The sequence below is a fragment of the Panthera uncia genome, chromosome D4, assembly GCF_023721935.1.
Source record: "Panthera uncia isolate 11264 chromosome D4, Puncia_PCG_1.0, whole genome shotgun sequence".
In the NCBI taxonomy this organism is placed as follows: domain Eukaryota; kingdom Metazoa; phylum Chordata; class Mammalia; order Carnivora; family Felidae; genus Panthera; species Panthera uncia.
Window position 1 is genome coordinate 57768193 of NC_064807.1, and position 26957 is coordinate 57795149.

At 34.7% G+C, this 26957-nt stretch overlaps 1 protein-coding gene across 2 annotated transcripts in view; it reads left to right on the forward strand.

The window, feature by feature from the left end:
* Positions 1–26957, forward strand: part of DCAF10 (DDB1 and CUL4 associated factor 10) — a 43560-nt gene that overhangs the window by 1228 nt on the left and 15375 nt on the right. For both annotated transcript variants that reach the window (XM_049626710.1, XM_049626706.1), the window contains exons 2-3: positions 10019–10132; positions 21953–22150. In XM_049626710.1, coding sequence (XP_049482667.1) covers positions 10019–10132; positions 21953–22150 — 312 coding nt within the window. The remainder of the gene's footprint in view (positions 1–10018; positions 10133–21952; positions 22151–26957) is intronic.

Genomic DNA, 26957 nt, shown 5'->3' on the forward strand with positions numbered 1-26957 from the left:
AGTACACAAACGAGTTCAACAAGCAACAAAGGAAAAACTTGACCCACAGTTCTACCCTGAGAGGACATAGTTAATTTAACTCTTACCCGATCAAGGCCTCTGGATTCCTAGTCATTTGCTTAGCTGCTTATTTATTCATTCTCTCATTCAGCAAATATTTGTTGAGCACTTGCTATGTTCCAGATGCAGAAGTTGCGGTGGTGAGCAAAAGCAGCTAATGGGACCACTTTTATTACGCTTGGGACATACTAGTTCAACCACATATTAATGACCATACTAAATAATTCATAATATATATTTATAAATTGGATAAAAGCCTGAGGGAACCTGTTGTATACTAGGGTGTTTGAGGTTTCTGGAAGAAATAACATTTGACCAAGAACAGAAAAATGAGTAGAAGATGAACTAGCCAAGGTAAGATGGGGGAGGGCAGAGACGCATTTCAGATAGAGGAAATGGTATGTTAAAGGACCTATGGTTGGAGGATCAGTTTGTCATGCTAGTGAAGCCGAAAGATGATAGCTTAACAAAGCAAAATCTTTTGCTAAAGAAAAACCTGAAATACGCTAACAAAGGAGAAAAGTAGCAGACTCTGAAATCTCATGGTGAGGAGGCACACCATATTCCATTTCACTGATGTGGGTGCTTCTTCCTAATTATGCTTGATGCTAGGATCTCTGGGGGTTTTTACTAACAGCAGTTGGGTGGAACCTCTAGCAATGAATGTGCACCTGAATACAGGGAAGAGAGGGGAAACTATTGCTGAAGTTTATTCACGGAACTGCCTTTCCCCACTCCTCTTTCCATCCAAGCCCTATTCCTAAAGCTCCTCCTAAAATACCAAGAATCTGTTCCTCATAAACATTTGGTTCCTTTCTTCTCCATACCCCAACTTCTTTCTTCCCACCCCCCTACCTATTCTGTCAGGCTTTCAGAAATAGCTGTTTCTACTCTCTGGAAGTGGGATTTTAGGTTCAGGTGACGGGTAGAACGAATTATGAAGGAGTTCCCATTGCCAGTGCTATTAGAATGAGGAATATATTACTGATAGTTATGTTTGAATATGGACAGTAGTGTCCCATACGGACATTTTTTTAAAAAGTAGTTAGGTATTCTGATACTTAAAATAATTCAGCACTGTTTAATTTGCAGTTGACATATACTCATTCTAGAAGACCTAGGCAATAAATGAGCAAAAAGAAGCTAAACAGCAGTTATAATTGCAGAGATTGAATGGCTAGCCAAGGAATTTTTTTCTTTGTATATGGTTATCTACCTATTTTAAAAGGTTTTATTTATTTGTTTAAGTAATCTCAACGTGGGGCTCAAACTCAGGACCTCGAGATCAAGAGTCACATGCTCTTCCAACTGAGCCATCCAGGTGCCCCTGTATATGTTTATTTTAATATAAACATGGAGTCATTTTGTTGCCTGCTTTTTTTCATAGTATATTGTGAATTACTTATGTCAATATATTTCTACAGCATTCTTTAAAATTTTTCATTTATTTAAATAAAACCTGTATAAATAAAATTTTTAGATTTATGTCCTCATGATAATTCCCTAGAATGAGCCAAAGGTTATGAAGATTTTGGATACCTATTATCAAATTGCCCTCTGTGAAGATTTTACTAATTCTCATTCCTGTTGCCTGAAATACTCCATTGAAAGTACCTGTCTCTGCATACTGTTGCCAACATTGCACATTGCTGTTCTTTTCTGTGTCAAGGTAATAGGTGGAAATAGTTAAGTGTTTTAATTTTTTAGTATTCTTACTATACCTACTAATATGCTCCAGATTTTCATAGGACTTAAAATAATTTTACAGAAAAATGACATCTGTGTTAAAGGAGATAATTTCTCATAACCCTCAGTTGGATGGGTTAAATCAGCTTACTAGGTACATTGCCACTGTCACTTATAAGGACTTCTTAGTACAGACAAGGAGAGGTGACACAGGAAGTAAGAATTAAAATTATGAATTTAATAGAGACCAGACAAGAGAGAATTTGGCACTAAAAAAGAAATGTAAAGGATACATGGAGTAGAGGTAATTTCTAAAGAATTCCAAAAATGTTGTACAATAACACCTCCTAGGATGACATTTTGAAAAATGAAATTTGATAATGTTGATAGATAACAATATGTGTGACTGCTGTAGGGAGAATTAGTGTATTGGAAAACAGAAGTGAAGAAATTATCTAAAATGGAGACAGGAAAGATGCGGAGATTGAAAATATTAAGGAGGTTAGTGACATGTTGCATAGAGAGAAAAGGCATAGTATATATTTGGTAAGCTTCTGAAGAAAATGAGACAGATAATGGGGCAAAAAAACAACAACACCCATTTGAAGAGATAATAGCTGAGAACTTTCCAGAACTGAAGAAAGTCACCAGACCATGATTTAAGATGCCCTGCAGACCCCAAATAGGAATCCTTTCTAGACATACAGGGACTCCAGGACAACAAATGGAAAATCTTAAAAGCTAGAGAAAAAATACCTTCAAAGGATTAATTATGAGAGTGATAGTCAATTAGTCATCAATAATAGTGTAAATCAGGGGCACCTGGATAGCTCAGTCGGTTGAACATCCGACTTAGCTCAGGTCACGATCTCATGGTCCATGAGTTCGAGGCCCGCGTCGGGCTCTGCTGACAGCTGAGAGCCTGGAGCCTGTTTCAGATTCTGTGTCTCCCTCTCTCTCTGCCCCTCCCCTGTTCATGCTCTGTCTCTCTCTCTCTGTCAAAAATAAATAAACAAAAAAAAATATTTAAAATAATAGTGTAAATCAGAGGACAGTGGTGATTATTTTCAGTATGCTGGGGGAAAAAAAATTTCCAATCTAGATGTCTATACCCAATAAAGATGGGGATCTTCATTTTTGTCAAGAACAAAGATGAAGTAAATACATACACAAGCAAAGCTCAGTGAGTTTGCCACCAGACCTTCAGTAATGAAGTTTGAAGTTCAAAGAGAAGAGTTTTCAACAGGAAGATCTGAGATGGTAGAAAGAATGAAGAATAAAAAAAGGAAATATGCATGTGAAACTAAATATACCTTCAATTTTGTCTTTTGGAATTAACAAAGATGGAACTAAAATTGAAAAAAAACCAGTAACAAATTAGGAAGGAATGTTCTAAATTTCTTGTTTCCTTGAGGGAGAATTTAACATCATAACTTTAGGTTTTAATGTTTGCATATTAAAATCTGCAAGTTAAACAGTAAAATACAAGAAAGAATATATTATTTCCAGACTAGTAGAGGAAAAAATATGGAATGAGAAAGAAATACTTCAAAAAAAAACAAGAAAGGGAAAAAAAAGTAGAAAAGGTATAATAAATAGAAAGCACAGGGATGCCTGTGTGGCATAGTCGGTTAAGCGTCCGACTTCGTCTCAGGTCATGATCTCACAGTCTGAGTTCGAACCCCACATTGGGCTGTGTGGGACAGCTCAGAGCCTGAAGCCTGCTTTGGATTCTGTGTCTCCTTCTCTTTCTTCTCTTCCCCCACTCATGCTCTGTCTCTCTCTCTCTCTCAAAAATAAATAAACGTTAAAATTTTTTTTAAAAAGAAGGGGTGCCTGGGTGGCTCAGTCGGTTAAGCATCCAACTTTGGCTCAGGTTATAATCTTGTGGTTCATGAGTTCGAGCACTGCATCGGGCTCTGTGCTGATAGCTCATAGCCTGGAGGCTGCTCTGGATTCTGTGTCTCCCTCGCTCTGCCCTTCTTCTGCTAGCACTCTCTGTCTTAAAAATAAACATTAAAAAAAGAAAGCACAAAGAATGGCTGAAAATAAATCCAAATATTACTAATTATAATAAGTATAATAGTACTTAATATGTTCAAAAGGATAGACAAAAATAAATCAAACACATTCTAAACAAAAGCTAGTGAGCTATATTAATATACAAACTATGCTTTAAGGCAAAATTACTAGAGATGGAGGTCATGCTGATAAAAGCTCAATTCACGTGGAAAATAAAACAGCTCTAAACTTGGATGAGTCTTTTAGGTTTAAAATATATGTATCAAGTTTATCATGAAGAAAGATTTTAATGTACATTATAGTATATACTTCAGCTATGCAGACACAAACATAAGATCAAAACACCACTTAAAATCTTGCTTTAAAGGGCAGTATGCCGTGTCCAGGCCTGATAATCAGTACACATTGGTTCAGCTGTACCAGTTGTAAAAATATTCATATATGTCCATAGTGGTTGAATAGTTACTGCCCCAAGCCCATTGAGTACCTTCCATGGGACCTCCTAGAATAACCCATTATATAACAACTACAGAGTTAAGAGCTGGCACAGCAAGCTACCAACAAACATCTCACTGGAGAGCTGCAGCATCAGTTCAAAGTGCTCCTTATCCATGCCAGATACCCTTCCCCACACAAAAAAAATCCATAGGCAAATGCCCAGTGACCGTTTAGCTTCCCTTAGTGTGGGGCTGCCTGCCTTTCTCAGGCACTTTCCCAGCCATTCTCACATAGTCATTTGTGAGAACTGCAGCCTCCGGGGAGATCCAGAGAGATGAACAAGTCAGTCAGACAAGAGTACTAGCACTACTGCAGGCACCATCCAGACATATTAACTCTCTTGGCATAGTGTGCACTCCATGACAGAACAGAATCCACAGCAGATGAATGAAGCCTCTAGGGATGGTTTATGGATGTCATTACTCCAGGGATGCAGATCCCTAATTTTATTCCTACTGAATTTCACCATTATTTAGTGGGCTAAGTTTGCTAAAATCCACTGAATACCTGCCTACCATGGGCATCAGTAAACACTCATTTTATTAATGAAACTGACCACCAACATAAATCTCAGGAACATTTAACTGAGGAAACTGAGAAGCAGAAAGGTCATTAAACAAAGGATTTGTATCCTGGCTTATTATGCTTTTAACTGCTATATTATATTGTCATCTGGACTAAAGGATTATAATTAAACATGATATATCAACAGATTCTTTTTGTGGCTTAGTTATTAACATAATTGTATACATATTTAATACACAAAATTAACAAGCATAAGTGCTAAAAATTTTTAATATACTTACTTCAGCAAAAGCTAAAAAGAGGATGTAGCCCGATAATTCTGTTGATGTTAAGTAATTTTTTTATTACTTATGAAGATTACAAGTTACTTAATGACTACCTATTTAATGTGGACATTTTTGGAGGGGCTTTATGTAATTCTTTATGCCAATTCATGGTGCAGACAACGGCATCTGGGTCAAAGAAAAGATTATGGCTAATATTTCCAAAAATTAACAAATAATGGAAATTACTAGAATAATATGACAAACAACTTAATTAGAACTATAACTTGGGAAGAGTTTTTATAATTTATAGGTTAGTTTATGTTTAAAATGTTGAAAAATTTTTATTCATGTTTATATTACTATTGAATGTTTAACATTTTTAAATATCACACTTGGCTATATGTAACAGCTGCCTCCTGCATTTTTTTTTCCCAAACACACAAGGAAGATTTATAAAATTTTCACTTACAAGGCCACATTTTAAAAGATTATCAAAGAAGTTACAGTATATCAGTACAGTGTGATCACTAGAAATCAATAACAAAAAGATAACTAGGAAAACCTCAAGTGTTTTCAAGTGAAGAAACATTTATAAGTAGCATATGGGCCAAAAAAGAAATGATAGTGGACGTTAGAAATATTTAGCACTGAATGATAAAGAAAGTACCACATCTCAAAACTTGTAAGATACAAGTAAAACAGTACTTACTAGGAAAATAATAGTCATTAATAAACTGGAAAGGAAGACAAGTAAAAATGAGCTAAGTATCTATCTCAAGAAAGAATAGTGAAATTATGTGCAAATAATAGCAAAGTAAGCAAAGAAAGGAGAAGGAAGGAAATAGAGTAACAGAGTGGAACTGGTGAACTTTTTAAAATTCAGTAGAAATACTCACCAGAGAAAATCTTATCTTTGAAAAGACAAATAAAAATGAAAAACACTCATATCGATTAAGAGAATGCCCAAGCAAACAATATTCAGAATGAAAAGGGGTGACATAACTTCAGATGCAAGAGGTAGAGATTATAGCTTTCCAGAAGAAGTAGAGTAGGTGGTTTGGCCCAACCCTTCAACAGAGAATAATTAGAAAAGCTAGAAAAAATATAAATATTTAATGTAAGATATAAAAATTTGTGTTTGAAGGAATTAGAGAAATAAGGTAATAAGTAAATTGCAGGGCCAAGATCTATGAAAGGAAGAGAAGCCAGAAATGTGAGCCCACAGCTTTAGCCAAATGAGTTAAATAAGCTCTACGGTAGAAATCAAAGGTTTAGAAAATAAAATAATGTAAATCACTACATTAACATATTGAAGGAAAAACCTAGGATAATTTCAGTAAGTGTTGGAAAACTTTTATGCAATTGAACATATATCAATGAAAAAAACAGCAAATTTGAAGTAGAAGAAAATTTCTTAATCCAATAACAAATCTATCCCCCACAAAAGAAAAACAAACAAAAAAACTCTACAGCAAACATTGTACTTAATGATGAAACAGTGAATGTATTCTTGAAGATCAGGAATGAGAGGCATGCCTGCTATAGTAACATTTCTATTTAACATTATACCGAAAGTTCTAGCCAGTGCAGCAAGGAAAAAAGTATTAAAAAAGAACAAAGCATTTGCTTGTAGATGATATGATTATTGACAAAGAAAACCTAAAGTAACCTACGGGTAAAGTATTAAAATAGCAAGATTAATGGATAAATTATTTTAAAATCAATTGCATTTCTGTACACCAACAACAAAGCAAAATTTAAAAAAGAATATTTACAAAAGTATGAAAAAAATGGTCAAGTACCCACGAATAAATCTAAGAAAAGATAGGTATGACCCATATGGAGAAAAATCTCCATGGTAAATGGAAATACACCATGTTCATGGATTGAAAGACTCCATATTATAAAGATTTCAATTCTACGTAAACTTTTATATAGATTTATTATAATCTGAAAATCCATAGCTGGACTTGTGTGTGTGTGTACATAACTTGATAAGTTGATTTGAAATGTATAAGGATGTTTAAAGGCCCAAGAATTGCTAAGATACTCTTGCTAAGAAAATCTTGAATATGTGGGAAGGTGTATATGTTACTGATGGGTGATTCAATACTGAATGATACAAATTCCACTGAATTAATTTGGAAAGTCAGTGCATCCTAGTAAAAATACTAACAAGGTTTTTTAGTAGGACCTGACATGCTATATTTAAAATTCCTCAGTTGGTTAAGCGTCCTACTGTTGATTTCAGTTCAGGTCATGATCTCACATTTCATGAGCTGTCATCATGGAGCCTGCTTTTGATTCTCTCTCTGCCTCTCCTTCACTTGTGCACAGGCTGTCTTGCTCTCTCAAAATAAATAAATTTTAAAAAAAGCAATGAGGAGATCTTGCTTTACCACATAGAAAACCATTTAGAAATTGTAATAATGTGGTGGTATTGCATAGAATGGGGTGTAGAATCCAGAAACAAAACGTATATATGATAAAGATCACGTTTCAAACCAATGAGAAAAGTGTAGGCTTTGATATTGGGACAATTGATGTGCATTTTAAAAAGTTACAAATCATGCCATGTACAAAAATTATTTGTATTAAAACAAAACAATGAGTGTCAGTTTTATAGATATCTTACAGTGTTTAAGGTAAAGACTCTCCAAGAACCAGCGATTCGTTTACTTTTATGCACAAAAAGGAGTAAAGTTCATTCTGTGACTCTTCTGAATAACAACAAAAAATGGCTAGCTTTAAAATTATGGATATTAATTTGAATATTTTTACTCATGTTGATCAACCAGCACAAAAATCCTGAAGTCCAGATATTTCAAAAAAGGTTTTGCCAGGGAGCCTAGGTGGCTCAGTTGGTTAAGCATCCAACTTCCACTCAGGTCATGATCTCACGGCTTGTGGGTTCGAGCCCTGTGTCAGGCTCTGTGCTGACAGCTCAGAGCCTGGGGGCTGCTTTGGATTCTATGTCTCCCTCTCTCTCTGCCCCTCCCCTGCTTGTGCTCTGTCTGGCTCTCTCAAAATGAACAAACATTAAAGTTTTTTTAAAAAGCATTCCTACGGACACCCTTTAAAGGACAATTTCATGATTACTAAATATGGAAAAGATTCCAATGTAGATTTTTTCCCTCTCCTACTTTATCTAAAAAGTTTGTTCTAAATAGAAAATTTTGGGGGCACCTTGGTGGCTCAGTCGGTTAAGCGTCCGACTTCGGCTCAGATCATGATCTCGCGGTTCATGAGTTCAAGCCCCGCGTCGGGCTCTGTGCTGACAGCTCGGAGCCTGGAGCCTGTTTCGGATTCTGTCTCCCTCTCTCTCTCTGACCCTCCCCCGTTCATGCTCTGTCTCTCTGTCTCAAAAATAAATAAACGTTAAATAAATAAATAAATAAATAAATAAATAAATAGAAAATTTTGGCTATTTAAAATTGTCTTGGGGGTACACCTGGGTGGCTCAGTCAGTTGAGTGTCTGACTCTTGATTTTGCCTCAGGTCATGATCCCAGGATTATGGGATCAGGCCCCACATCTGGCTCCATGCTGAGCATGGAGCCTGCTTGAGGTTCTGTCTCTCTTTTTGCCCCTCTCTCCTGCTCAAGCACGTGTGTTCTCTCTCTCTCAAATAAATTTTTTTTTTTTTAATTAAAATTCTGTCTTGGGGCATTCTGGTGGCTTAGTCGGTAGAACATGTGGCTCTTGATCTCAGGATTGTAAGTTCAAGCCCCATGTTGGGTGTAGAGATTACTTTAAAAAATTAAAACCATTTTTATTTTATGTATTTTCATGTTAAGTGTGTACAAATTCCATTTATTACTGGAACTATAAATTGAGACCAGGCCTGCGGTTTCAAAGACTTAAGATTTCATTTGCTAGATCTGAATCTGAAAGCAGTGCCCACAGAAAACTAAGACTTAAATAAAACACAGTTGCTTTTCAGAAATCAAAATGCAACTTATGAAAGGTTTATAATTATATAACTTTCTAATAGGAAAGGGCTGAAACAAGAGATAATACTAAAAACTATAAAGGAAAAGATTAAGTTTGATTTTATCTAACTGGTTTGGTAGGATATATGCCAAACCTTTTTCAGTACATTTTAATAGATATTGATGAAGAAATACATAATTTTGTTATATATAATTTTTTTTCCTAAGTTGCCTCATCGATGCATGCTTTTCTGCAACCAGCTTTTCTCATTTAGAAATGTGTTTTCGAGTTCTTGCATATCCACATAAAACTTATCCCTTTCTTTTTAAATGTTGCACCATATTGCAAACTATTATGTACCGTGGCTTATAGAATCAGTCATTCCTCTTTCATGTACTTTTAGGTTACTTTCAATTTCTCATTACAATGAAGCATATCTTTATGTTTCTTTGTATTTATAAATGATTATTTCTTTAGATTAAATTCCCAGAAAAAATTTCTGAGTCAAAAGTTATGCACATTTAAAAGTTTGATAGATACAAGGTTGGCCGTTTAGCTCAGCTGGTTAGAGTGTGGTGCTAAAAGTTTGATAGACACAGGTACTCTCCGAACCTAAACTGTACCAGTTTATGCTTCACTATCATATTTGAGAGTACCATTTCCTACTATTGCCAACAGCAGATAATTTCAATCTTTTAAATACTTGCTACTGGGGTGTCTGGGTGGCTCAGTCAGCTAAGTGTCTGACTCTTGATTTCAGCTCAGGTCAAGACCTCACAATGATGAGATGGAGCCCCATCCCATGTCAGGTTCTGTGCTGAGCATGGAGCCTGCTTGGGATTCTCTTTCATACTCTCCCTCTCTGCCCCTCCCCCCCTCAAAAAAATTAATAAAACTTTAAAAATAAAAAATATTTGCTACTAACATGGGTAAAAAAAAGTTATTCATTATAGTTTGTATGATTATAAATAAATATCAATAATGAAAGAATGCTAGAAAACTAAAGAGAAATGTGTCATTTGCTTTCAGGTCAGTGCTGACGGTTGCTTGTGAACAGACTGAAGTTCTGCTTTTTGACCCTATATCTTCAAAGCACATAAAAACACTTTCTGAAGCTCATGAAGACTGTGTAAATAATATCAGGTCAGTATTTTAGTGAAATAGTGAAGTTTATTAATGTGACCCAAAATATTCTGTTTTGGAAGTTAATGAAAATTGGTAATGTCTTGCCCAGCAGTGCTAGATGACATGCATTTGTGAACTGTGAATTTTATCCCTTGTGAAACTTATCCCTTTAATTATAAAACTTACTATTAACCATTTTGGATAAGAATTTTTCTGAAATGCATTTTTCACTTCCATATGATTTTATCTTTTCTCTTCATATATTAGGGTCATCATTATGAACCTCAGCCATGCATTACAATAGTCCTCCAATGTCTTTGGGCTAATGATCTATGTAGAATTATGGCAATCCCTTACTTAGCCTCTCTCACCTATCCCCTCCCCATTCCAAACTATTGAGGGGGAAAAACACATTTGCACAGAGAACTTCTTTATAAAAGCATGTTGGAAGCTCCTTAAATTCTTAATAATGTGGGAAGTAAATAACAGTTGAACAGCTTGGTGGATTAATATGCAGTCATTAAAATGATGGTCATAGGGACTACATATCAACATGGACAAATGCTTGGGACAATATAGGTAAAAATCATGATAAAAATTGTTAAAAATATGAAATGCAGAAGATAAGGAAATATTTTTCAATGCTAACATAGGATGGGTTAGAATGAATGGATAATGAGTAATTTTCTGTTTTCTAAACATTATGTAATAAGATTATATTCCCTTTATAACGATTACTGTTACTGTTCAAAAAAAAAAAACGTGGAAATTACTTCTAGTCACAGTGACTTACTGAGTTTTGATGTAACCTCTATACTCTAAACACACTGAACAATAAATAGCACAAAAGATATAGTGAGGCTCTGAAACAACATAAACATTTTCGTGGGCCAGAAATGGAACACAGGGAAGCTGTTATAGGTCTGAAACTGCAAGCCCACTGAGTTTTCCATCTGGTATTGATGTGTGGTAGTTTTAGTTCCTGTCAAGAATCAGAAGTACCCAAGTACTTTATGTGAAGCAGGAACCAGAGCCAGAATTACTACACAAAGCCAGGCATTTGACTAGAGTGCCTGTCCCATTTGTGGAAGGCCGAATGCCTGCCCCATTTGTAAAAGGCTGAAAAAAGGAAAAAGCTATTCACTACCTGAGGCTGTGGGTTTTGGCTGATTAAGACACATCCTCCTGGCCTGACTCAGTAATGAAGCCATTACTGAGTCAGTGATTGAATGTATATGTGTGATAGCTCCAATATCATCAGGAAACTGAAGGACTTAATGTCATTATGTGGCCTAATTGTGGATTAGTGGTTCAAAAATCCAAATGGGGGCAACTACAAAAGCATTAAATAGGAGAAGAAAAAAAGTAATTAAAAACCTTTCTTAAAACCTTTCTTACTCAAAATGAGCCTATAACCAAAATGCCAAAACTCATGAAGACATACTAATATCATAAAATCAGCAACTAAAACAAGCATTTTTTTCTGGATGAAGTTAATTTTATGGAGTAGTCCAACAAAGACTTTATTTTTAAAAATAAATTATTTATTTTTTTTTGACTAGGTAATACATGCACGTGGTACAAAATTCAAAGGTACAAAAGGGTAAACAGTGAAAAGTAAGTCTATCTCCCACCTCTGTCCCCTAGCCACCCAGTTCCCCTCCCCAGAGGCAACCACTATTACCAATTTCTTGCTATCCTTTTTGAGATAGTCTATGCATGTACAAGCATACACACACACGTACATACATACACTTTTATATAAATGGTAGCGTACTACACACACTATTATATACCTTGGCTTTTCCCTTGAATAACATATTTAGAGATTATTCCATGTTAGTACCCATGGGATAATCTTATTCTTTTTAACGGCTGCATAGTATTCCATTGGTTGGGAGAAACTTTAAAGCATTTTTAGGATGCTCAAAGAAATAAGGAATACTTTCCATTTAAAGAGATGAAACGAGAATAGGTTAATCTGGAAAAAACCAACTACAACTCTTAGAAATTAAAAATGTAGTTAGTATATAAAAAACTCAAAAGAGGGGGTAAATATTATCCTTTACATCATTGATGAGAGAATTAATGGATTGGAAAATACTGAGTACTTAAAAGTCATAGAGGATTGAAAGACTCCAATGTATGTATGATAAGAATTATAGAAAAAGAACATGCAGAGATTGGTGGAGAACTAATTTTTGAAGGCACAAAGGGAGAGAATTTTTAGCATTAAAGAAGGTCCTGAATCCTTGAATCAAAAGTAAACTCTAAATGTCACATAGGTTAAATAAAGATAAATGTACATTGAAACAGGTTGTAGTAAAACCCTACAGAGTATCAAAGATAAAGACAAAATCTTAAAAACCACCAATGTTAGAGGCCAGAATACCTACAGAGGTATAATTCAAGGTTATAACAAAGTTTCTCAACAGCAACAGTTGATGTTAGGAGATTATGAAGTAGTATCTTAAATACTAAGGAAAAATAATGCTCCATGCCATATATCCAGGTAAACTGTCATTCCATAATGAAGAATTTAATTAGGTGAAATGATAAATGTTATTAATAGCAGGAAGATAATAATTTAGGGTTTTTTGGGGGGTGTATTTAAAACAAAGTTAAAACTAAAAGTCTAGATTTATTTTCTCCTAGTCATATTAAAAAGAAAAAAAGTGAAATTAATTTTTAATGTTTTATTTACCCCAGTAGGACTAAAACATTATCATTTCAACATGTAACTATTATAACATTTATTGAGATATTTTACTTTCATTTTTGAATGTTGAATTTTCAAAATCCGGTGTTTAACACTTAGAGCACATCCCAATTCAGACTGGCCACATATCAAGGACTCAAAAGCCACATGTGGCTAATGGCTACCAAACTGGACAGTGTAGCTTTGGATAGTAACAACAAATAGATTGTGTGTAATATGGTAAGGTTCATGTAAGGTTCAGAAAGAAGGCAGAAATATTAAGTAGCTTCAGACTCTTTCAGAACAATGTGTAATTAAATACATGCAATGAAAAAGAAACTTAAAGGTAACTAATATAGTAGACATACAGTGTATAGATTCCAAATCAGAAGTGGGGGGAAAGGGAATACTGAATACTTGATAGGTTTAGTAGAAAACAGGAAAGCTTTATAAAGTAAATAAACAAATAAAGCAAGCAAAGGGATGATAAGTAGAAAACAAGGAGTAGAAACAGTTCCAAATATATGAGTAGTTCTCAGTAAGTATAAATGGATTGATCTTCTTTATTAAAAGACACAGAGATAGCAATTTGAATAAAAACCGAAATCATCTGTATACTTTTTATAGAGATAAAAAGTTGCCCAGAAATGGGAAAACTAATATAGATTATCATTATTGGACAGATGGAAGATCAAAAGCCTAAATAAGGATAAAAATACAACAGTACATACTGATAAAAGGAAAAATCAACTCAGAGCATGTAATTAGGAACTTGTATACAATTTGAAATTTGTATATTTCAAAAAACAAAACAAAAAATCCCAAAACAAAACAGATAAGGAATTACAAGTCTATAATCATAGTGAGAGACTTTTAATACACTTCCATCCCAAACTAGTAAATCAAGTAGATAAAAATTAGGCTATAGAAGATTTTAAAATATCTTTTACAACCTTTCTACTAAAAATAGAAATGCAGAATAAGATGTATTTAAAATGTATTTTTTTAATGTATAATTGAGCTGGTAAGAAAGGAATCCTAGGGCCAAAAATGAAATAGAAGCAGGAATGCAAATAAGTAAATTGGTATTCAGCTGGCTTTTACCCTGGAGGCATTTGCCAAATGCTAGTGAGTGACCTTGATCTTCTGTTTTGATATGTATAAGGAGTTACAGTGAACAGGAGAGTTAGTTTTATGGCCAGTTCAAGATGAGGAATCTAGTGGAAAACTCTGCATAAAGCTGGGACTCCCCAGGGCTATACTTACAGCATTAAGGTGATCTAGAAATATACCACGCTGTTCATGTAGATTATGACCTTGGTAGAGGGATGTCAGAAAATCTCCTCAGTAAGTTTCTAACCACAAGTCCGCCTTCATGCATGTATGGGGCCCAAATTCACACTACTATATGGTCCAAAACCATCTAGCCAGCAGTTTAAAATTGAATCCAAGTTGATAGTACTGCCAGGTACTTGCAAAAACAAACGCATATCTTCTCTCAGGGAGAAAACTCAGTATCATAAAGAAGTCAATTCTTTCCAAATTAGTCTATAAATTTAGTTCAGTTTTAATCAAAATACAAGCAGGGTTGTTTTTTTTTTTTTTAAACTTAAAAATTCATATGGAACAGCAAAGTGCCAAGAATATCTGAGACAGTTTTGAAGGTTGCTAAGATGGTAGTCTTCCTGATATCAAACACAGTCTTAGGACAGGGATTAAGTGCCTAATGGAACGGAGTAGAACTTCCAGAAACAGACCCATGCATATATGGAAATTTGATATATGACAGCAGGGGCATTACAGATTAATGGCAGGGAAATGGAAAAGAGAGAACTGGTTATCTATATATATATATGTAGATTTTCATATATATATATATGATTTCATATATATATATATATGAAAAAACAAAGTAAGATTAGATTTCTATCTCATACCATAGCTAAATATAACTGCCAGTTGAAGACCTAATTATGAAAGCAAACCTTTAAAGCTTTAGAAGAAATATAGAATATATTTATGTTCTAAGGATGAGAAAGGATTTTTTTTAAGATACAAAAAGCATAACTCATTAAAGGATTGCTAAGTTTGACTGCATTAAAATTTAAAACTTCATTCTAACCAAAGACAACAATGTGAGAAGATAACCTATAGGCCGGTGGGAGAACATATTTTCAATGCACATAGCCAAGAAAGGATTAGCATCCAGAATATATAAAACAATTACCCTGGAGCAAAATAGGCAGAAAATCATGTAAGAGAAGCTAAAATGAGCAGTAAATATGGAAAAAATTTTCAAGCTTCCTAGTTACAAGAATATAAATAAAAATAAGCAATGAAGAAATACTAAGTATTGGCAAAGATGTTGAGAAGTAGAAACTCTTAGGCATCATTGATGGAGTATAATTGATAAAATTATTTTGAAGAGCAATTTAGCAATATCTGGTAAAATTGAAGAGCAAAATTTTTTTTTAAGAAATCAAAGCATATGTAAACAAGGAAATGTGTAAAGAAGGTTCATTATAGCATCTTTAGTAATACGAGTTGGAAACAAATCTCCATTAAGAAGATAAGTTCTAGTATACTCATATAATGGAATACTATACATCAGTTAAAATAAATGAACTAGAAACATCAGCATCTGAGATACATCTCAGAAATTCAAGGTTGAGCCAGAAAAGCAAATTATAGAATGAGCTGTACAGTGTGATACCATTTATGTAAAGTTTGGAAATATACAAACATAAGCATATTTGTTGGTTCTCTGCTCTATCCCCAGCACCTAGAACTGTGCCTAGCACATGGTGCTAATTAAATATTTACAGAGTAAATTGAACGCAAAACAAAACTATACATTGTTTATGGATACATACTTAGGAACTCATGGTATTAAAAACTTGCATGGGGAGTGACAAATTTTGGATAGTGGTTCCCTCTGGAGAGGGAGGGAGGGGAATGGGATTGGGGAGGGATATTCAGGGTGCTTCAGTTGTGTTTGTAATGTTCAAGAAATCTGAAAGATAACAAGTTGTTAAAATTTGATAAGGCTGGGTGGTGTGTATCACAGTCTTTGTTATATTCTTCATAATTTTCTCTATGTTTTAAATATTTTACAATTTAAAATTTTCTTATCTCAAAAAGAGAAGATGTGTTGAATTGTTTGCCCCTATTCAAAATGATCTCTGGCTAATCTGCTGTTAGAATTTGTTCTTTATCAATGTCAACTCTCATTTGCTGCTATCAGTGTTTCTGCTTTAGTACTCCACACTTACAAATTTGAATTTGCTTATCTGTTGGTTAGAAAAACAGATTTTGAAGCTTTTTTAGAAGTACATATCACTTAAGAGTTTTGTGTGAGAATCTGAGGGGTCCTCTGGCATGAGCTTATGTGTATATTATTAATAATACTAACTTCCATTTTTACTGAGTGTCTACCATGTGCCAAACCTTTGTGAAGCACTTTCATACAATATTAATTCTTACATTATCCTGATGTGAAACAGATACTGTATCCATTTTAAGAGATGAAGAAATTGCAACTCAGTTAAAGAGATTTGTCCAATATCTTTAATATGTAGCAAGTGGTAGAGCTGGAATTCATGCTCAGTTCAGTTAGACCACCTCAGTACTGTTTAGAGATGTGGGCATGCATTTCCTGGTTTGGCTCTAGATAGTGATTTCGTATATACTTAGTAATGTCTTCTAGTTCATTCCTTAGTTTTTTAAGGTTTGCTTATCTTGTAAACTAAAAATATTGATAGTTGTAAAGAGTATTTTCTCTTTATTCATATTTAGGGACAGTAAGGGGGAAAGTATGTTATTTAAATTCTTAAGCCCATTATACAGATTTACTTATTCATGAGGACTCTGTGTGTCAATTTAAGAGTCCATTTAATAATTAAGGTCCCCCAGTTATGAGGTTACAAGGGCAGTTGAGGTTATCATAAGAATATTTACTTAGTGGTATGACAGTTAAAAAATTAATACCTATTTAATATTCCAGGATCTATTTTTTCCCTCCCACCGTCTTTGTTGGTCTTTTCCTGATTGGTATATTTCAAATACTATAATGTAAATGCAGTGTTCATCACTGGGAACATGAAATTTCTTATCTTGCCAAGGATGTGGAATTTCACAAAACCCTAAGACTGATATTAGAAAACTGATCAATTACATATAAAATCATTAGCAAATGAGGATCTGATAGAGGTAGACTAGTTATCAATTAAAGAAAAGGAAATCACAGAAATGATGACTTGGTAGATACTTCAGAGAATTATGTGAATATCTCATGGGACTAAGGAAAGGCCCTTGAGAAAATGGATAAAGCCATTGATTTTTATATAGAAATGATTCTCTTTTTATAGTATAAAACTCAAATATTAAGGAAGGGTATCATATTTTGCTGTCATAATTTCATTGGAAAGATTATGCAAGAAAAACCCCAAACATTTAACTTATTCTAAGAATTTACACGTAGTTAAATAAATGTAAAATAAATGTTAAACATTTTTGTGATTTTTGGTTTTTAGACAATACTTTCTTTCCTGTGTACAATGAAATGTTGGTACCTGTTTTAAGAAAATTCTATTTCAGTTGCTCTTATCCTTTACCAATTAACCTCTGATAATGAAAACCTCAGTTTATCCAAATGTCAGTTTATCCAGAACTGTTACAGTCATATGTTGGTGTCTGATGGGGACATATGGGGCAGTTTTATAATTCATAAGTTCATAGGTTTCAGTGTGTGGAGTGTCTCCTGCTTATTAGGGACTATGAAGTTAAAAAATATATTTATTAACTTATTAGGCTAGACAGTTTTAATTTGAGAAGTTTGAGCCAGATTTCCAAGGGTTTGTCTACTACTTTACATTCTCTGCATCTGCTTGCTTTAGGATAAGAATTATGGATACTTTAACTGGTCTCCTAATCTACATTCTTAATTTTCTGTAATTTATTCTCTTCACCAATGATTCTTCAATACCAAGATTTTTTAACAGGTAAAGCTTTGAGGCAAAATGAGAAAACTAAATTCAAAGTGTTGAATTTTTCATCAAGGTAAATTTGTTCAATTCAAATTGTTAGCTTTTGTTCCAAGATAATATTCTTTTTACATCATTGGTATTAAAATATCTTTCATGCAACATTGGTAATTTTTCAATGGCCTAATTTTTCAGTGGCCTTATAAAAATTTTAAAGCTGATCCCCTACTTTATTTTTTATGAAAATACAAAAGTTTTGAAAACTTAGCCACCTCAGAGATCTTTCTGAAACTCTTCTCTAATCGTGTCATTCTCTTGCCAAAACCCTTCAGGGTGGACCACTGGGCAGTATAATCCCACTGGAGTTTTGAATCCATATGTACTTTAAGTATTTTCTGTAGACTAAATAAAATAAAATCTTTCCCCTAAATTTCTTATTTATTTTTTTAAGTTTTTATTTATTTATTTTGAGAGAGAAATAGAGTGCAAGTGGGGGAGAGGCACAGAGAGGAGGAGAGAGAGAATCTCAAAGCAGGCCCCTCACTGTTAGTGCAGAGATCGATGTGGGGCTCAAACCCATGAATTGTGAGATCATGACCCCAGCTGAAAGCAAGAGTCAGATGCTTCAACCAACTTAGCCAGCCAGGTGCCCCATTCTGTAAATTTTTTAAATGTATGAAGATGCTCTATGTTGATGATCAATTTATTTTAAAAGTTTGATTCTCCATTAGCCTTTTGTCATTGTGTATGTTTTTCAATCATATAATTCCTGTCAGGAAGTCATTAAAATATGTTTATCTTAAAAAGCCTAATCAGTGAAGATAAAACCATAGGAGAAAAATGAACTTGATTATATAATCACTAAAATTTTGATATAATAAGAAAATATATAAACCACATAGAAGGACAGATGCATATGTGGCGGGGCACCTGGCTGACTCAGTTGGTAGACTGTGCAACTCTTGATCTCAGGGTCATGTTGGGCATAGAGCCTACTTAAAAAAATAAAATAAAATGCTATAAAATTCAAAGAAGTATATGTGCAAAAAATATTCAACATACTATCTTTGAAAAACTGAGCTATATTATCGTTACTATAGAGAATTTATAACTTGGTAATAAAAATAATACAGCAATAGGAAAATCAGCAAGGAACATGAATAGCAATTCACAAGAGAAATATAATCTTCCAATTAGTATGAAAAATGTTCTACTTTACTAAAAATAAAAGTTTCAATTTAGATATTTTTTTTTCCTGGCATTTAAGAGAATTAAAATATTAGAGAAATGGATACCCCTGACTGCTGGTGGAACTACAGAGGACAGTTTGGCTGTGTGTATCAAAAAAGCCTTATATTTTTTAAAATCCTTTTTTATTTAACAATAAAACTTCTGGGAATGTACTTAGAAAAATAACTAAGGATGTGATTAATATTCAGCTGTTGGGATGTTCATCACTGAACAGATGGAAAAAACTGGAAACAATGTAAACATTCAACAGTTGCTTGTTTTAAAAAAAAAATTTTAAGGTTTATTTTTTTGAGAGAGGGAGAAAGAGCACAAGTCGGGGAGGGGCAGAGAGAGTAAGAATCAGAAGCAGGCTCCAGGCTCTGAGCTGTCAGCACAGAGCCTGATGTGGGGCTTGAACTACGAACTGCAAGATCATCACCTGAGCCAAAGTGGGACGCTTAACCGATGAGCCACCCAGATGCCCCTATTAGTTTTTAAGAAAGAAAACGGTGGGGGGAGGGGGGGCTGGTGGGTCCATCGGTTCAGCTTAGGTCATGATCTCACGGTTCATGAGATTGAGCCCCACAGTGGTCTCTGCAATAACAGTGCAGAGCCTGCTTTGGGATTCTCTCTCTCTCTGTCTCCCCCTCTGCTGCTCACCCTTTCACTCTCTCAAAATAAATAAATATTTAAAAATAAATAAAACCAAGGATGATGTATCATTTATAAAAAAATATTATGGCTCATTCATACAGTGAATCTATTCAGCCATTAAGAATGATTTTGTTGGGCTGCCTGGGTGGCTCAGTTGGTTGAGTGTCAGACTCTTGATTTCGGCTCAAGTCATGATTTCGTGGTTTGTGGGATTGGGCCCCATGTTGGGCTCTGTGCTGACAGCGTGAAGCCTGCTTAAAATTCTCTCTCTCCCTCTCTCTGCCCCTCCCCTGCTTGCTCTCTCTCTCTCTCTCTCTCTCTCAAAATACATAAACATTAAAAAAAAAAAAGATTTTGTCAATCTTTAATAACATGGCAAAATAATTATGATATTAGGCTTGCAATATAAGAATTAGGCTACATATCAATAACTGTAGTTATTTTTATGGTGGATTTTTTCCATTTAAAAAGATTTCCAACAGGCATATATTTATAATATAAAAATATTGGGAATCGCTATAGAATAAATCCATGATATATTCTTTATTTATATCTACTTTGCCGCACACAACACTCTAACTGCCATTGCCTCTCAGAGTATACCATCCCTCCACATGCCTCTTTACTTTTGCTTACTCCTTTGGCCACTTAGGGAGTGTCTGCTCATGTTATTTATTTATTTATTTTATCTTTGAGAGAGAGAACATGAATGAGGGAGAGGCAGAAAGTGGGGGGGGGGGAATCCAGTGTGGGGCTTGATTGTAGGAACCATAAGATCTGATCTGAGCCAAAATCAAGAGTCAGCCACTTAACAGACTGAGCCACCCAGGTGCCCCTGCCTGCTCATCTTTTAGAGTTGGTTCAAATGACACTACCAGGAGGTCTTTCCTAACTACCCTTTTCTTTGCTTATTCCACACAATTATTTTGTATAATTATTTATAATTTCTTCTCCACTAGGCAGTGAACTCCTATCTCAATCACTAATAATAAATATTTGTAAGTGCTTGTTATGTACCTGGCACTTTGTGTGTTGGGTACTGCAGATCTAACAATGAACTGTGCAGACAGTTCCCCTGCCTTCAAGGAATTTATAGCCTTATGAAATTATTCCTTACACTGTAATATTAAATGTTATGATAGACTCATAGAGTACTTTGGGAGATTAGAAGATTGGTGAATCTACCCCAGGCTGGATAGTGAGATAAGTCTTCCTGGAGGAATTAGCCGAATAATAAAAAGAAAGCAAGCGTTAGCCAGGTCAAGGGGTAGGAGGAAGGTGGTTTCAAGTAGTAGACACAGTTTGTACAAAATTCTGGAATTTTAAAACCATGTTAAATTTTAGGAAGGTCATTATGATATTTGTGGTTACTGGGGTTGATTTCTGATAAAAAATAATTACGTATAATTTTATCTTGAAAGAAGCTCCAGAATTCATTTCATATTTCTGTAAGACATTAGGAAATTTTATGTAACAGCATAGCTAGAGCATCCTAATGTTGAATTAGGCAGAAATTCAAGGGTGATTGGTAGATTTGTTATTTTTTAAGTATTTGTATAAAATATATTCTAAGGATTGAGAAATCAGTGTAAAATAATAAAAAGTTTGAATTATGAACTTGAAAGTGAACTCCTATCTCAATCACTAATAATAAATATTTGTAAGTGCTTGTTATGTACCTGGCACTTTGTATTTTAATTATCTACCCTGTAATCTTAACTGGTTCTAATGTTGCTAAGTATGATTATTTGGGGAATGCCTTTCTTTGAATTAATAGATTAAAAACATGGCATTTTAACAGAAATTTTTGTATGTAAATGTCTTCTAAACAGGAAGACATTACTTGTAGCAGAGTAAATATTTGTTACAATTACGAACCTTTACAGCTTAACATATCTCGCTCTGCAATCAAGTCTTTAAAATCTCTGTCTCCTGTTGTCTCTCACCATTTGTGTTTCCTTATACAGATTCTAAAGTTCTTGCTCTTTAGCACTGTTCTCCAAACACCCACCCTTATTTCCATTTCCAAATAAAAATCAATAATACAAAGCAAATGGATAAAGTTGCATTGTGGTCCTCATTAAGTCATAGTATCTTTCCTTGTGATTATATGAATTCTACTTACTGTTTATTGTATATCAGAATCACTGGGTTTATACAGTAAGTTTGTAGTCCTTTTTTGTTTGTTTTCTTGATTAGGTAATATAGAGACTGTTTCTCAAATTTTCTTTAACAAGAGATTAAATAAACCAGTTTTTCTTTTCTGCTTTGTAGATTTCTTGATAACCGGCTGTTTGCTACCTGCTCTGATGACACTACAATAGCACTGTGGGATCTGAGAAAATTGAACACCAAAGTATGCACTTTACATGGTCACACTAGCTGGGTGAAGAACATCGAATATGATACTAATACAAGACTCTTAGTAACATCAGGATTTGATGGAAATGTCATTATTTGGGACACCAACAGGTTTGTGAATGGGAGACCATGTTAGGATTGTGAACAAAAAATTTGTTTAAGATGGTAACTAAATTCAGAGATTTGTCTTAGCTTTTCTGTATCTTTAAGGAGGAAGAACCTGCCTTGGGGAAAAACAATCAAAAAATGATTCCATCTTTTGTTACTTGCACTTAGTCATATATTGCAAGTAAAAAATATGGAGAAAATTATATGGAAAGGAGACCAAGTAGTATAGTTAATGATGAAAACTGGTTTACAAGTTGAGTTTCCTAAATTTAAGGACTTTAAGGAAAAATATTATTTTCTCTATGGAACAGAAATGTTTTTCATTCTTTGGTCCTTTGATTCTAAATCTATTTATTTTGTAACTTTTGTACTTGTTTTTCATGCATTAAAGAGTACTTTCTCATTTGGAGTGGTACCAATCCATAGGGGGATGTTTGGAAGTAAATGTATCATGTAGTTTTAGTTGTTAATATGGGAGAAGAGAGGATTTCTACTGGCGTTTAATCAGCAGGGATCTGAGTTTCTAAACATCCTGCATGGGACAGTTTACACAGTCAACTAATAATCTATAGTGTCAGTAATGCCTCTGTTGTGAAATACTTCAATGTCTCCTTATAGAGAAATTGACCATTTAAAGAGTTGAAATTTGAGAAATGATTAGAATATACCTATTGCTGGGGCACCTGGGTGGCTCATTTGGTTAAGCTCCTGACTTCGGCTTGAGTCATGATCTCACAGTTCATGAATTCAGGCCCCACATCCAGCTCTGTGCTGACAGCTCGGAGCCTGGAGCCTGCTTCTGATTCTGTGTCTCCCTCTCTTTCTGCTCCTCCCCTGCTCATGCTCTGTCTCTCTCTCTCAAAAAATAAATGTTAAAAAAATTTTTTTAAATATACCTGTTGCTAGCTGTGGTGAAATGACAATACAGTGATATACAGGACTATTTCTGAAATATTCTTTTCAGAGGTCATATGTAAAAAGACAGGGGATATATTTTTTTTAATGTTTATTTTTGAGAGAGAGCGAGCGAGAGTGCACAAGAAGGGGAGGGGCAGAGAGAGAGGGAGACACAGAATCTGAAACAGGCTCCCGGCTCTGAGCTGTCAACACAGAGCCCGACATGGGACTCCAACTCAGAAACAGCGAGGTCATGACCTAAGTTGAAGTCGGACGCATAACTGACTGAGCCACCCAGGGGCCCCAAGATGGGATATTTTTAAAGATTTGTAACTATGCATACTGTTTCAGCAAAGGATATATAGATTATCTTTGAGACACACATAACTGTTAAAATTTATTTTTTAAATTTAGAAATAAAACTTGGATAGGAATATGAATGGTAACTTCTAAATTAGTGGACAAAAGCTATTAAAACATGATCAATCCAATAGAGGCAGAGAAGGGAGGGGAAATCATTAAAAAAATACAGGTAAATCAGGAAGCACAAAAATATGGTAGGCAGATAATCCAAATATCAATAATCGCAATAAACATATATGGACTAAAGTAGCCATTTAAAAGACAGATGGGGTTAGATTGGATTAAAAAAGAAAACCAAACTATATGTTCTTTGTAAGGGACACACCTAAAACATACCAATGAAAAAAATCTGAAAGTAAAAGGATGGGGAAAAAATAACAGGCAAATTCAAATCAAAGAAAAAGTTACATCTCCATTGATAGCAGACAAAAGAGAGTTTAGGGCATAAAGCATAATTAGTGATAAAAAAGGTACTATATTAATTAAAAGGTTTATTTCACTGGAGTATAAAATTCTTACATGTATCTAATAAACATAGCTTCAAACCATAAAAAGCAAAAATGGACAGATTATAAAAAAAAATATTTTCCGTATCAGTGGAAAATATTAAGCCATTCTCTCATTTACTAACAGATAAAATAGGCCAAAAAGTTAAAAAGACCATAGGAGATTTTACTGTTAATAAACTTGATTTATTAGGCATATTTAGAATTCTCCCAACACATAGTGAATACATCCTCTGAAGCAAACTCAGAATATGTACAAAAGGAGAGCATGTACCGGACTACAAAGTAAATTTCAACCAGTATCAGAGATTTGTTATCACACAAATGATTTTCCCTGACCTCAGTATAGTTTAATTAACAGAGGTAACTATAAATTCCCATATTTGGGCTTATAAACTCATTTCCTAAATAATTCATGGATTGAAGAAGAAATTATTAGTGAAATCAGTAAACTAAAAATTAGTGAACTAAGCATTTTATCAAAAAAACTGAAGGGCACCTGGGTGGGTCAGTCGGTTGAGCCTCTGACTTCGGCTCAGGTCATGATCTCACGGTTTGTGAGTTCGAGACCCGCGTCGGGCTCTGTGCTGACAGCTCAGAGCCTGGAGCCTGCTTTGGATTCTGTGTCTCCCTCTGTCTCTGACCCTACCCCATTCATGCTCTGTCTCAAAAATAAATAAACATTAAAAAAACAACTGGGAAAAGATTAAAAAGAGTAAACCCAATTAAAGTAGATTATGGAAATGATAAAAGAAATTAAAGCCTGTGTTTTGAAAAAGCCAATTGAAATTGCAATTATCTGGTAAGATTCGTTAAGAGAAATCAGACAAAAGATAATCTTAACCATAAAAAAAGGAGACAATAAAAAGTATACAATAAGATAATAAGTTCACCTTTATGCCAGTATACTTGAAAACTTCAATGAAGTAGACAGTTTACTCAAAATCCTTAGCAAAACTGATCAAGAGAAATAGAAAACCTGAAATAGACCTATCACCTGGACTGATTATTTAACCAATATGTACTGATTTATCTGAAGTAGTTGTTAAAATATTAAACTTCTTCTGTATTAAATGATAAATAGCCACTATCCTGAATCATCCCCAGGTCAAATCCTGTCACCTTCTGGTTACCCAGGCCCTTTTGGGGACACTTCCCTCAAGATCTCTCTATGATCGGGGCGCCTGGGTGGCGCAGTCGGTTAAGCGTCCGACTTCAGCCAGGTCACGATCTCGCGGTCCGTGAGTTCGAGCCCCGCGTCAGGCTCTGGGCTGATGGCTCGGAGCCTGGAGCCTGTTTCCGATTCTGTGTCTCCCTCTCTCTCTGCCCCTCCCCCGTTCATGCTCTGTCTCTCTCTGTCCCAAAAATAAATAAAAAATGTTAAAAAAAAAAAAAAAAAAAGATCTCTCTATGATCTAGTAGCTAAAGTCCCCCTTAAAACATCTCTCCCCCTTTGGGGTGGGGGTTGTTCAGCATCTCATTTAATTCTGAGAACAGCCTCATGAGTTAGATAACTATTACTATCCCATTTTAAAGCTAAGGAAACCACAAAGTCAGAGACGTTGGGTAACTTGCCCACATGACTGTCATTAAGACAGTAAAATATGAGCCAAGAGTCAAACCCTGGTTTACAGACTGCTGAGAGGTACCCTTTGCTGATGGGAGTTTTAGGATATTACAGTAAAGTAATTCCCAGACCCAGTTCCAACACTGCCAACCACATCAATTCTGACTGGCTAGTTTTTTGCATTGCTGGTTATTTAAATATTCTGAATATTGCCTCTGCTATAGCCATTAAAGAAATAGAAAGTATCAATTAAAATTTATCTAATAAAACAGCAAGCCTGTCAGTTTTACAGGTGACTTCTACCAGATTATATAGGAAACAGAACACTTCAATTTTATTAAGTTGTTCAAATTCCAGAAAAAGGGGGAATTCTCCTTCTTACCTCATGTATGAAGTTAGAGTGACCTTAATACCTAAACCCAACAAAGATAATATTAGAAGAAAAAAATTGAAAGGTCAGTCTGCAATGTGAATGTAGATGCAAATATTCTAAACAAAAGAAAACTGAATCCTGTAAGTTATTAATCAAAATATCATGGCCAAGTTTGGTTTATTCAAGGCATCAAAAGATATATCCAGGGCGCCTGGCTGACTTAATAGAGCATGTGACTCTTGATCTTGGGGTCATGAGTTCGAGCCCCACATTGGGTGTAGATTACTTACAATCTTAAATCTATCAATAGAAGTTATATTAAAATTCTATTAATTTATCACATTAACAGGTTAAACCAAAAGTCCATATGATTGTTTTCATCAAGGAATCAAATTCAACATTCGTTCATAATTAAAAACAAAGAGGGGACATTATTACCAGTCTTTAAAAAATAATTTTTTTTAACGTTTATTTTTGAGAGAGAGAGAATGAGAGCAAGAGTGAGCGAGCAGGGGAGGGGCAGAGAGAGAAGGAGACACAGAATCTGAAGCAGGCTCCAGGCTCTGAGCTGTCAGCACAGAGCCTAAAGTGGGGCTTGAACTCACAAGCCGTGAGACTGTGACCTAAGCCAAAGTCTGACGCTTAATCAACTGAGCCACCCAAGAGCCCCCATTATTACCAGTTTTACAGAGATTGAAAGGATTATAAAGTGATACAATGAACAACTTTATGGCAACAAATTAGACAACTTAAATACCTAGAGAGTCCCAAATTATTTAAATTCACTCAAGAACAAATAGAAAATCTATAGACCTACAGACCTAAAGCAAGCTAAAAATTGAAGTGGTAATTTAAAAATCTTTCCACAATGGAAAGCCCAGTCCCAAAAGTCTCCACTGGTGAATTTTACCAAACATTTATAGAATAAATAATACCAGTCTTTCACAAACTTGCAGAAAATAGAGGAGGAGAGAATACGTCCCAACTCATTTTATGAGGCTGGTATTATTACTCTGATACCAAACCACACAAACATCACGAGAATGATAAACTACAGACCAATATTCCTCAAAAACAAAAAGAAGAAAATAGAAAAATCCTCAA